This window comes from Bos indicus x Bos taurus, chromosome 3, assembly GCF_003369695.1.
Source record: "Bos indicus x Bos taurus breed Angus x Brahman F1 hybrid chromosome 3, Bos_hybrid_MaternalHap_v2.0, whole genome shotgun sequence".
In the NCBI taxonomy this organism is placed as follows: Eukaryota; Metazoa; Chordata; class Mammalia; order Artiodactyla; family Bovidae; genus Bos; species Bos indicus x Bos taurus.
The window spans coordinates 59,077,720-59,090,640 of NC_040078.1; the positions used below are offsets into that span (position 1 = coordinate 59,077,720).

A 12,921-nucleotide genomic window follows, 5' to 3' on the forward strand; every position below is an offset into this window, starting at 1 on the left:
TAAATTGATACAGCCACTATGGAAGACATATAGAGATTCCTTAAAAGACTAGGAATAAAACCACTATATGATCCAGCAATCCCACTCCTAGGCATATTCCCTGAGGAAAACAAATTTGAAAAAGACACATGTATCCCATTGTTCACTGCAGCACTATTTACAATAGCTAGAACCTGGAAGCAACCTAAATGTTCATCGGCAAATGAATGGATAAAGAAGTTGTGGTACATATACACAATGGAATATTACTCTGTCATAAAAAGGAACACATTTGAGTCAGTCCTGATGAGGTGGATGAACCTAGAACCTATTATACAGAGTGAAATAAGTCAGAAAGAGAAAGATAAATATCATCTTCTAGCACATATATATGGAATCTAGAAAAAAGGTACTGAAGAATTTATTTACAGGGCAGCAATGGAGAAACAGACATAGAGAATAGATTTGTGGAGATGGGGAGAGGGGAGGAGAGGGGAGATGTATGGAAAGAGTAACAGGGAAACTTACATTACCCTATATAGAGTAAATAGCCAACAGGAATTTGCTGTATGGCTCAGGAAACTCAAACAGGGGCTCTGTATCAACCTAGATGGGTAGAATGGGGAGGGAGGTTCAAAAGGGAGGGGATATATGTATACCTATGGCTGATTCATGTTGAGGTTTGACAGAAAACAAAATTCTGTTAAGCAATTATCCTTCAATAAAAAAATAAATACATTAAAAAAATGAAAACAGTATATACTATGTGAGGTTTAGATTGAGTTTTATATTTTTCTTTATGGATGTTAACTGTTGAACAGAATTTGTTGAAAAAAGCTATCATTCCTTCATTGAACTGCTTTTGCATCTTTGTAAGAAATCAGTTGTACATATTTGTGTGTATGAATATCCGAGTTCTCTATTCTGTTGTATTGATCTGTGAGCTTCCCTGATGGCTCAACCCGTAAAAATTCCTCCTGCAATGCAGGAGAAAGAGGGGACACCTTCAATTTTCTCTGAAAAAAAAGTCACACAGTGCCATTTCTGCTGCATTCTGTTCTTTGAGGCAACCACAGAGCCCCAACCAATTTCAAGCGAAGGGGAAATAGAGTCTATCTTTTGAGGGGGTGTGGCAAGGGTTTTGAAGAGCTTGTGAGACCAGATATATTGCTGTGGCCATTTTTGAGAATTCATTCAACCACAGCAGAAGCTTGTCATGGTTAAATCTCTAAAGCTTGTAAAGTGAAAGTGAAAGTGAAGTCACTCAGTCGTGTCCGACTCTTTGCCATCCCCTGGACTGTAACCTACCGGGCTCCTCCATCCATGGGATTCTCCAGGCAAGAGTACTGGAGTGGGTTGCCACTTCCTTCTCCAGGGGATCTTCCCGACCCAGGGATTGAATCCGGGTCTCCCTCATTGGAGGCAGACACTTTAACCTCTGAGCCACCAGGGAAGCGCTAAAGCTTGTAAGTGGTTCAGAATTCTGTCTGACTCCAAAGCCCTGACTCTGATCCAGATATTCCTCTTTGTGACTGAAAACTATTAACAGCACATTGTCAATTCCTTTTTAGTCTCTAAACAAGTTCTTATGAGCACTACTCATTTTCCTATAGGAAGACCACACATGAACTACTATCTTTAAAAGGTATGTAGATACTATTGTGGGTTCCCCAGTAACTCAGTGGTAAAGAATCTGCCTGCAATGCAGGAGACACAGGTTCTATCCTTGGGTCAGGAAGATCCCCTGGAGGAGGGCATGGCAACCCACTCCAGTATCCTTGCCTGGAGAATCCCATGGACAGAGGAGGCTGGTGGGCTACACGCATGCAGATACTCACTATTGTGCTGCATTAGGTAGTGATTCATTTTAGAGCATTTTTGCATTCTTGGTAGCTTTTTTTTTTAAATTTTGCAGTTAGTCTCAGTTGCAGCACATGGGATCTTTTATCCTCGTTGCAGCTGTGGGATCTTTAGTGGCAGCCTGTGAACTCTTAGTTGCAGCATGCGGAATCCAGTTTCCTGACCAGGGATCAAACCCAGGCCCCCTGCATTGAGAGTGCAGAGCCTTGGCCACTGGACCACCAGGGAAGCCCTTTGGTGGTTTTTAATCCATGGAAAGGGAATAGTGTTTTCCAGGAGGCAGACATCAGAGAGAACACAGCACAGGTGGAGAACAGCGTAGACGGCAATGTCTGGAGGGGAAGATGGGAAGGCAGATCTGTGAGAGATGGGCTTAAAAAATAAGCAGGGCTGTGTCATAAGCAGGCAAAAAATTTAGACTCTGTCCTGAAGCTGGTGAGTGCCAACCATCGAAATATTTTAAGTCAGGAAGTGATGGATTCCAGATATGGTTGACGTGGATGGGGGTGAGAGGAACATATGAAATGTCTTCTGACCTATTAAACAAGAAGACCTATTAATGTCTTCTGACCTATTATCTCTTTCCCAAGATAAAGTCTAATTTTCCTCCTTTTCCTAAGTTTCAGACTTTCAGACCCATTTAATTGCTGTTGTTCAGTCGCTAAGTGATGTCTGACTCTATGTGACCCCATGAACTGCAGCACTCCAGGCTTCCCTGCCCTTCACTATCTCCTGGAGTTTTCTCAAATTCATGTCCATTGAGTCAGTGGACTGATAAACCTAATTAATTGGCTACTAACATAGATAAATTGTTTACATCCGGTGAGGTAACAGAATGGAATATCTTGGCTAGTTGAATGTTAATTAAACACTGTAAGGAGTTATAAGGCAATAAAATACACTATAGTAAGCATAAGTAAACTTGTTTTGATGATTCAAAAATCACTTTAGAATCCCAAAATAGTTCACCATCTATTATTATTATTATTCTACATACTCATGTTTAAAGCACTTAAATTTTATAAGGAACTTTCATATGTTTTATCTGACTATAATCTTCATGATCATTCTGTGCAATGGGTATTATCATCTTCATTTAATAGATGAAGAAATGGAGGAACAGAAAGATTATTTGCCCAATATTACAAAGCTTGAGTGTGGCTGAGTTTAAACTCTACACAGCTGTCTCTATACCTAATGACAATCAGCGATTATTGTTCAGTCCTAGAGAGACAACCTGCAGGCTGTATCCTACTGATATTCGAATGGACCTTGAAATTGGTCCCTAATAAACCTCTAATTATAAATCCCTAATAACAAGACTTTTTTGGTCTTTTGTTGTCAGAAGTGCTCACTGCAGAACTAGAACGCACTGAAGTTCTGGTTAAGGGTTGTTAGGATTCTGGATAACTGAGTTTATTCTGTTTTCTTAATTTGTTGTATTTAGATCCATACAGTCAATAAACTTCATGAAAACTGAAAAATTATTGTCAGTCTCAAAGGCTAATTTAGCTTCTTTATTCAGGCTGACATAAAGTGGGCACTTGCCATATATTAGATTTGATTTAGAGTTTTCTTTTTCAGAGTGGTTTTTAAAAGATAATTGTTTTTCTTAAAAATATGATTTCACAAAAGGACTGGAAATGTATCTTAGTTGACAAGGAATAATATGAAATCTCTTTCACATCTTCTTTCCTTCCCCTCTTTAATAAAAGATTAAAAACAGTTTAGAATATCACACGTACAGGTGACAGAGAAACCTTATTTTTTGCCCCTTGGAATGCTGGCATTGTTGCAGAAAAACACAACCTGCATTATTTACCACCCACGCTGCATATGTTTTTAATGCCGTATTTGTGAACAAGAAAGCATTTGGAAGCAATTACACAATTTTTTAAGATCCTTATTGTCTCCATATACTTCCATGGCTGGTTTCTTTGATGTTTGGGGTTCTACTCTGATGGTGTGAAGTGGTTTTACATGAGCCTGTGACCCTCAAACAGCTCAGCAGCTGTGGAAGGAGTGAATTCATCACACAGGGTTTAATTTGCCCTTCACTGAGATATTCAATTTCCGTTGCAAGGGCCTTGTTCAGTCACATAGTATCTGACCTGGCAATGGCAGCTTAGCAACCAGGTGGAGAGAGCCTACCCCATGCAGGCTTTGGATGCAGGGCACAGAGAGTGTTAATTATTTACAGTGGTGGATTACCACTGAGGCTGCGGAAGTGGGCCTGGACCATGGTCTGCTGGAGCCAACGGCCTTCTCATGCGAAGCGCACCCAGACTGTATGTTTATCTGAGGGCCTGAAAATACACTGGCTTAATTATGCAACATTTCTTGGTGGGTAAAAAGCAGTTTGTACAGCTGAATGATAATTAAATTTAATCTAATAAATCAATCCTTATTCAAATGATTAATTTTCAGAGTAGTCATAAGCATTTTAAGTTTTGCAAAAAAACAAGCTACTTTCAAACTTTAAATACTACATCCAATATGTCTGATCTCTTACTAATATGATCAAAGGCTAATATTAAACTAGGCATGCAGAGCCCCCACTTAAGCCATGCTTGAGAGTGAGAGACATTTTCATTATAATTAATAACAAAAATGTTAAAATCAGAGAGTATTACCTAGGACAAAGAGAAAACACTATGGCTTCTCTGGCACATGAGTGTATACACCTGAGACCAAGCAAGAAAAAGAGGCAGCATTCATTAATCACTAACTATGTGTCAGATTACATGGTCTTTGTAGGAGGTAGGCATGGTTATTAGCCCAGTTTTACAGATGATGTAACCCACTCTTGGGGCACAGAACAGCTGGATGATAAAACTGAGTTTAGGACTCAATTTTGCTAGGATTTCAAGACCCCATTTCTTTTCACTACACTGTACACTAGATCGAAAGATCTAAGTGCAGAAAAAGAAGACTGGGTTGGTCCACAGTGGGGAAGGAGGGGCAGTAGGGGAAAGGGCTGGAGCCACAAGAACTGGAAGGAGCCACAGCAGGGAACTCCATTTTCATTGACACTCAATATTTCTACACCTTCAGTCAGAGTTCCCAGCCTGGGAACTGAGCCCCAACTGTATTCTCTGATGGGATTCAGCAGGTGTGACCTTGTCTGCTATGTGGAGAGTCTGAGCCAGAGAAAAAAAGCATTTGCTGGAGAAGTTGAGGAGTCTTGGAGAGAACGCATCCCAAAAATGAAGAAGGCGGCACAGTGAGTCTGCGCAAATTCCAAAGTCTCGGAGGCAAAGGGAAGAGAGCATGATGGGTGGTCTGAGACTCACCCCATGCATCCTCTTTCCTTCCCTCTCCTCTTCCATGGGTACCAGATCTGCATCAAGCTCTGAAGGCTCTCCCTTGCGTCTCCTGCTCAGCCTCCCAATAAATCTCTTGCACACCTAGTCTTGCCTTGGTGTTCACTTCTTGATGGACCTGAACTAACAATAGGCATTGACCCAGCATGTTCCCCATTGTCACAGGCCATTAGCATCTCTAGCATACTTGGAGAAGGGAACCTTTGAGGGCCTGGTGGTTGTGGGCTTGTTTTTAAACATACGACTCCACCTTCTTCCCAGGGACTACAGAAGCCTGAAGGGGCTTCGCAGAAGGATGAAATACCTGATAAGTAGGTGGGGCAGGATCCCATGAAAAGTGGGCTATAGCTGTTTATGTGACTCCATTGGAGGCCTTAGGCTGGTGAGATGATGAGATCTGGAAAAACTGAGGTTATAAACACACAATAAAAATTTCACACTGAACTGATAATAACTGCTTTCATAGGCAAGATGAACCCCATGTTTATCAATAGCATGAATATTACAATCATATTGTATTTAAAAATTAGATAAAATAGTAGCAAAACATTTACTGCTTGCTGTATGCCCGACCATGCTAAGCTTTTTACTTGATAACCCTAAGGAAGACACTTATTCAGTATCTTCTGTGGTAAGAAAACCCCACTTTTGTTTGAGACAACAATGTGCCAGCTCCAGGTAATGGATTTTGTCATGTAACCATGACACTCCTGTTTTCTCTGTAGTCCCACCTTCTTCTTTTGTACTAAGAGTTGACCACAGGAAGCTAAAGCAAAAGTCATCTGGGGTTGAAGAGGGGGCTGGGTTAGGAAACACAGTCTAGAAGACAGCAGGGCAAAACCCTTCACCTTCTTCAGATCCTTGCTCCAATGTTGCCTTCCCAGTAAGACCCTGAATGCTCTGTTCAACTATATTTGTTGTTTAGTCACTAAGTTATGTCAGACTCTTTTCCAACCCCATGGAATATATAATCTGCCCGGCTCCTCTGTCCATGGAATTTCTGAGGCAAGAATACTGGAGTAGATGGTCATTTCTTTCTCCAAGAGACCTTCCTGACCTAGGGATCAAACTCACATCTCCTGTATTGACAGGCAGATTTTTTACCACTGAGCCTCCTGGGAAGCCCCTTTCAACTATATACTTCAATTAAAAAAATATTTTTTTTAATGTAGAGCCTGGTACATAGCAAGTATTCAAAATATTTTTTTCCCTTTGAGAGAGCATATGAAAATAAAACAGGGAAAATCACTACAGAAAGCACAGACTATTGAGCACAAATACCTGGGTCAGGAGCAAGCCTGGCATGTTGGGTGGAAGGAGGCTGCCATGATGGTGGGGTGATGAGGGCAGGAGAAGGAGAGATGAAACCCAGCTGACAACAGAAAGTCTGACCACATGAGCACTTGCAGGTCCAGGAAAGCCTTTGGCTCCTACCCTGAGTTAGCTGGGAAGCTGAGGAGGAGCTCTGAACGCAAGAATGACAGCCACTGGCTTCCACTTAAAACCACCACCTGCCTGCTGTTGAGACTGAAGAGAGAACTATTAGGAGATCAATATGACAATTCCACCAATGATGAAGGTGGCTTGGACCATGGTGGGAACAGTGGGGAAGGAGAGGTGTGACCAGGTTCTGGGTGTATTTTGAAGGTGTGGTCAAAAGAATTTGCTCATAGATTGGCCATGAATTGTGAGAGAAAGAGAGAAATGAAGGATGACATCAAGACTTTTGCCCAAGCAACTAGAAGCAAGGTGACTAGAGGACAGTGGGAAGGAAGCATGGATTTTGGAGAGAAATTCAGGGACTCAATTTTGGACATGTTTAAATATGAGATGCCTACTGTACCCCCAGCCTTCCTCAGTGGCTCAATGGCAATCTGCCTGCAATGCAGGAGACATGGGTCGAGAAGATCCCCTGGAGGAGGAAATAGCAACCCACACCTGTATTCTTACCTGGAAAATCCCAAGGACAGAGGAGCCTGCTGGGCTACAGTCTGTGGAGTCACCAAGAGTCGAACATGACTGAGCAACTGAGCATGCACACATTATACACCTAAGTAGAGACATTAAGTCACCCCACTCCAGTACTCTTGCCTGGAAAATCCCATGGACGGAGGAGCCTGGTAGGCTGCAGTCCATGGGGTCGCTAAGAGCGATTTCACTGTCACTTTTCACTTTCATGCGTTGGAGAAGGAAATGGCAACCCACTCCAGTGTTCTTGCCTGGAGAATCCCAGGGACAGGGGAGCCTGGTGAGCTGCTGTCTATGGGGTCACACAGAGTCAGACACACCTGAAGTGACTTAGCAGCAGCAGCAGAGACATTAAGTACTCAAGTGAATATACAGCTCGATTTTATGGGAAAAGTCCCAGCCAGGTATGGAGGTTGTATGTAAAGCTATGAGACTGGATAGATTCAGCTAAGACATGAGTGTGGATTATAAAAAAAAAAAATGAAAGAAAAAAAATTCAGGCACAAAGTTGAGTCCCTGAGACATTCCAGTAATGACACTAACATGTGCTGGACACCATCACTTATATGCAGGTGTTCATTTGCTGTTATAAAATGTTACTCCACAGAAGGAGAATGTTTCACAGCAGTAAGTCATCTGGCCAAAGGCACTCAGACATGTGCTACTACTTACCTGACTTTTGGTAAATAACTTTGAGTTTTACTTCCTCTAGCAATTTAATTTATAAACCTTGGCATCATCCTTTGTCTTCCCTATCCCATCCAATCAGCCTTTCATTTTTATTTTAAGCTTTGGGACAGGGTGTCCTAATCTTTTACCCTGAACTATTATAACTGTCTTCTGTTAGGATTTCCTGGCTCAAGGCTCTCCCACTCTAACCTGTTCCTTATCTTCCTGAATATAAAGCTGACCATGTCACCTTCCTGCTTAGCCCTTCCATTAATTCCCCATTATTTGAAAACTCTAATCCAACTTTCTTTGCTTAGTTTAAGGGAGCCTTCACCATCTGGCTCCAAGTCTCAGCTCCAGTCTCACCTCCAGCTATTTCCCCCTTAACCCACCTCCCACGCTGGTCACTTTGCCATGATGTTGAACCACTTTTTTTTGCAGGGGGAGGGCACTGGCATGTGGGAATCTTAGTTCCTTGACCAGTTATCAAACCCGTGCCCCTTGCAGTGGAACTGTGGAGTCTTAACCCCGGTGTGCTCAGTCGCTCAGTTGTGTCCAACTCTTTGTGACCCCCTGAACTATAACTCGCTAGGCTCCTCTGTCCATGGGATTCTCCAGGCAAGAATACTGGAGTGGATTGCCAGGAGATCTCCTCCAGGAGATCTTTCCCACCCAGGGACTGAACCTGCATCTCTTGTGTCTTCTGCATTGGCAGGTGGATTTTTTTTTTTTTACCACCAGCGCCACCTGGGAAGCCCTGGACCGCCACAAGGGAAATCCCGTGGGTGTGTGTGTGTGTGTGTGTGTGTGTGTTGAATCTCTTATTGAGACACATTAAGCTCTTTCACAACTCAGTTTCATATGCTGTTGCCTTTGTGTGCCCACACTGGTTAAGCTTCAGTTTAACCAGATACTGATTAGAAGACGGGACAGTGCACATCATCTCATTCCACACTTCTGAGGGAAACTTTCAACTTTTCACCATTAAGTATAACGTTTGTTGTAGGATTGTTTTAGATACCCTGCATCCAGTTAAGGAGGTTTCCTTCTTTTTGTAGTTGCAAAGAATTTACTGTTTTATCATGAGTGGCTGTTGAATTTTAGTGAATGTTTTACTGCGTTTATTTGGTATCATAAATTCTCTCCTTCAGTCAATTGTTGATTTACTCTCTACTGTTACATTGGGCTTCCCAGGTGGCGCTAGCAGTAAAGAACCCACCTGCCAAAGCAAGAGATGTAGGAGATGCAGGTTTGATCCCTGGGTCAGGAAGATCTCCTGGAGAAGGGTATGGTAACCCACTCCAGTGTTCTTGTCAGACGTGACCGAAGCGACTGAGCACTACTGTTACACTAACTTTTTATTTCCTAGATAAGCTCAATGTGATATCTTCATACGTTACCCTCTTTCAGTGTATATTTCAGGATTCAATTTACTAATATTTTGTTTAGCTCATGGCCTGATAATCTGTGCAGTGGCCCAGTGGGAGCACTTGGTGGAGATGTGACCAAAAACAACCTGATAATTAGAAGCAAAGTTTGATTTCCCCTTCTGGTCTGGGATCAGGGGTTCTGAATAGATGTTGACTGAGGATTGAGTGTGGATGTCTTAAGCTCTGTAATACTACAGGAAAATGAAAGCTTCATTATCAACCCCTTTTATATTCAGTACAAAGTTTAGTACACATTCAGTCCCCAAACTGAAACAGATCTTATTGCTTAATTCAAAAGTTTTAATTGTAGTGAGATAAAAACTTAATATGTGCAAGTAAATCTTTTTAATGTCTAATTTGCTAGCTCACCTTACATAAAAAATAATGAGCAAAAAGAAAATTCCCACAGACCCCCAAAACACCTCTACAGAAAACTTTTCTACACTAATTCCACGTATGACATTGATTCTTTCTCTTTGCTTAGACCTAGATTGGTGAGGATAGTCTTCTCCAGTTCCAAATAACTCTCGTAGTCCATTTTCAATTCAGCCTCCAGTTGTTCTTTTGACTTCTGAAACGTTTTCTAGGGGGGAAAAGCAAGTCATTTGTATAAAACTCTGACAGCTAGAGATACCAAAGGCTGGAGGAGGCTATTTCCTTTTAAGATTTTGATGTGGACTTTTTAAAGCCCTTATTGAAGTTGCTACAATGTTGCTTTTATGTTTTGGTTTTCTGGCTGTGAGGCATGTGGGATCTAGCTCCCCAACCAGAGATAGAACCCCACACCTCCCTCCATTGGAAGGCAAAGTCTTAACCACTGGACCACCAGGGAAGTCCCGTGGAAGGAACTTCTGTTATTTCTGAAGGGCCGGACTGGCTGCTGTTCTCCAGAAGGGCTTTGTGGGGCAGGGGGCAGGAGGGCATCTCTTTCATAGTCAGGGAGAGGGGCTGCTGACCCTGAATAGGAGGGGCACAGATCAGCAGAGTAGTGTGTGCAGTCTCAAGGTATCTCCTAGTGGTGGAGCTGATCAAATTTTGTGATGGACTGGATGTGGGCTCTCAGGGGCAGAGGGAATCCAGGCTAGCCTATGAGCTCCTGCCACCGGTAGAGGGAAGAGCATGCTGAGAGGGGAGGGGAAAAACAACAGACCATTTATTCAGCTAATTTACCCAACACCACTTGCTGAATAATCTGAGTCATCTGTTTTGTTCTTTGATCTGTCAATGTTTGCATGGGTACTGTTCTGGTTTAGTTAGTATTTTAATTTAAATTAAATTAATTAATGAAAGTTATTGTATCTGCTAGGGCAGTCATTATGATTTTTAAGATTTTGTTTCTTCTCATCTGTGTCTCCTTTCAGATGAACTTACGATTACTTCATATTGGTATGTCGTCCTGTGATTTTTTAAAAAATAATCTTATTTATTTCTTTTGGCTGTGCTACACAGGTTTTTCTCTGCTTTGTGGCAAGTGGGTGCTATTTTCTAGTCGGGGTGGCTTCTCTTGTGGCAGAGCACGGGCTCGAGGGCACGTGGGCCTCAGGAGTTGCGGTGTGTGGGCTCAGCACTTGTGGCACCGGGGCTCTAGAGCACAGGCTCCATGGTTGTGGTGCAGGGCTCAGTCGCTCTGTGACATGTGGGACCTTCCCGGACCAGGGGCCGTGCCCGTGGCTCCTGCACTGGCCGGCGGACTCTACCACCGAGCCCCCACAGGATCCCCCTGTGTTGGTTCTGTCTCTCCTCCTCTTGCCCTCTCCCCACCCTAATGTCTTCCTGTGCCTTCTGGTCTCTTGTCACAAAACTCTGTCTTTGAGGATTCTATCGAGGGCACCACCACCGTATTTTATTCTAGTTTCCTGAGAATCATGTGCAAGAGGCATTTTCTTCTTTTCGGTGTTCACCATGCCTGAAGTTCCCTTCATCCCCTGCTGTATTTGTGCTTTATGTTTGGTTTTTCCCTTTCTTAATATCTCTGCTTCCTCAGATTCCTCATGTCTAATCACTGTAACCACATTATACCACTGAGAGTATTAAATGAATTATTAAACATGGCAGGTCCTCAGAATGGTACATGGCACACAGTAAGCACTTAATAGGTGTTAACTACAATAACCAGTTCACAAAAAGAGCAGGATTTGATAGGGTGAGAGTAGAAAGATGTTATTCTCCTAACTTTTGTCCTTTGCCACATTTGTGACAGATTCTGTAGCATTTCCTACCACTTTTAGATATTAGGAATAGTGTCATTTTCAGATTATCTGAAGATCCAGCCCAGCCCAGTATGTAAGTGAAGAACTGAAATGCCCCCTGCGCACTTCCATTGGTCGCCTCCACAGGTTGCCTCACTCCGTTAAGAAAGTCCTTTGAGGCATCTGATTTGAGCCTAGCCACTTTCAAGTTCCCACCTGACCCCAGGACAATTCACCCCCTCATTCTGCCATCAGTACAAGTTCTTTGCTCACTGGTCCTCTCTCCACTAGTCTGTCAGAGCTGTTCAAGCCAACCTCTTGCTTGCAGACTTTCCAGCCATAGGAGTCAGGTCCCTGTCCCTGGGTTTCCTATATTCTCCCTGGACGGTCTGCTCTGGTCCCTTGGCAGTTTCTGGCCCTTGGATTTCTGTGGCTCAGCGAGCCTCCTGCCAGGGGTATGAGGCCAATTGTCCATCCTCACCAGCAACCTGTCCCCAGCAGTGCTTCCCTTGATGGTCTCCTCCCAGAGTCTGGGTGGTATTGCAGGAGTAGGAATGGGGAATACACAGCCCTCCAATGCTTCTCTCAAAAAAAAAAAAAAATTCTCTCTTCCAACCTCTTTCCCCATAGCTCTTGCCTCCCTTGTGTAGCCTGGATGTGGGTCATTGAATAAGGGCTGCAGAATTGTTTTGAATTCTGAATGAATCACATGGAAACTACTGCTTGTTTTCTGCTTTGGGTCTTCAGCTGAAATTCCAGTTAAGAAAATTCCCATTTTGTGTGCTGTTAGAGCTGTAATTACTATTAATTTTCAATAAGTGAGTGGTATCCAGATTCAATGTTTGCAAAGAGATGGGTATATGATTACCCTCATATCTGTGGGTTGAAGTGCATAGCCTAATCTCTGCCAGCTGAGGGGGGGCACTCATGAAGACCGGCCTTGCTGGATGGATGTGTGATTATCTCCTGCCCTCTGTAATAATACTAATAGTGGACACATTAGCACTTCCCATCTGTCAGTTACTGGCTAAGTGCTGTAAATATTTAACTCGTTTAATCCCCACGGCAATTGTCTGAGGCTGTTACAGTTTGTTCCCATGTCTCCTATCATCAGCCATCGCTTGTAAGGAGATACTTCTGATGAACATTTGGCTGTTTTTCCTTGGTGACTCTATTCATGTTCTAAATGTAACAGAGGAACCCCTTTAAATGTACTCATTTATCCACAGTCTAGTTCCAGAGAAAACTTGAGACATGGAAGCTCTACTTTAAGGAGGGTACAATGCCAGATGGAAGTTACAACAAGGAGGTGGAAAAGTTTTGGAAACTCAGTTCCAAGATATGATTATTACAATATTCAAGTGTTTTAAAAGTACTTCACATGAAAATTATTATTATCTTATATGGATAATTAGCTGTCACTATGCTATTTAAACACTCCTAGGGGCTTCCCTGGTGGCTCAGTGGTAAAGAATCTTCCAGCCAATGCAGGAGACTGGGGTT

General features: G+C 42.8%; 1 protein-coding gene across 2 annotated transcripts in view; it reads right to left on the reverse strand.

Annotated features, from left to right (window-relative positions):
• Positions 1 to 9,087: 9,087 nt before the first annotated feature.
• Positions 9,088 to 12,921, reverse strand: part of WDR63 (WD repeat domain 63) — an 87,213-nt gene continuing 83,379 nt past the window's right edge. Inside the window, exon 22 of one of the 2 annotated variants that reach the window (XR_003510320.1) lies at positions 9,088 to 9,812. Coding sequence is in view for 1 of the 2 variants with exons in the window: in XM_027536683.1 (XP_027392484.1) it covers positions 9,669 to 9,812 (144 nt within the window). In the remaining variant the exon portion in view is untranslated. The remainder of the gene's footprint in view (positions 9,813 to 12,921) is intronic. The other variant, XM_027536683.1, reaches the window with a different exon arrangement.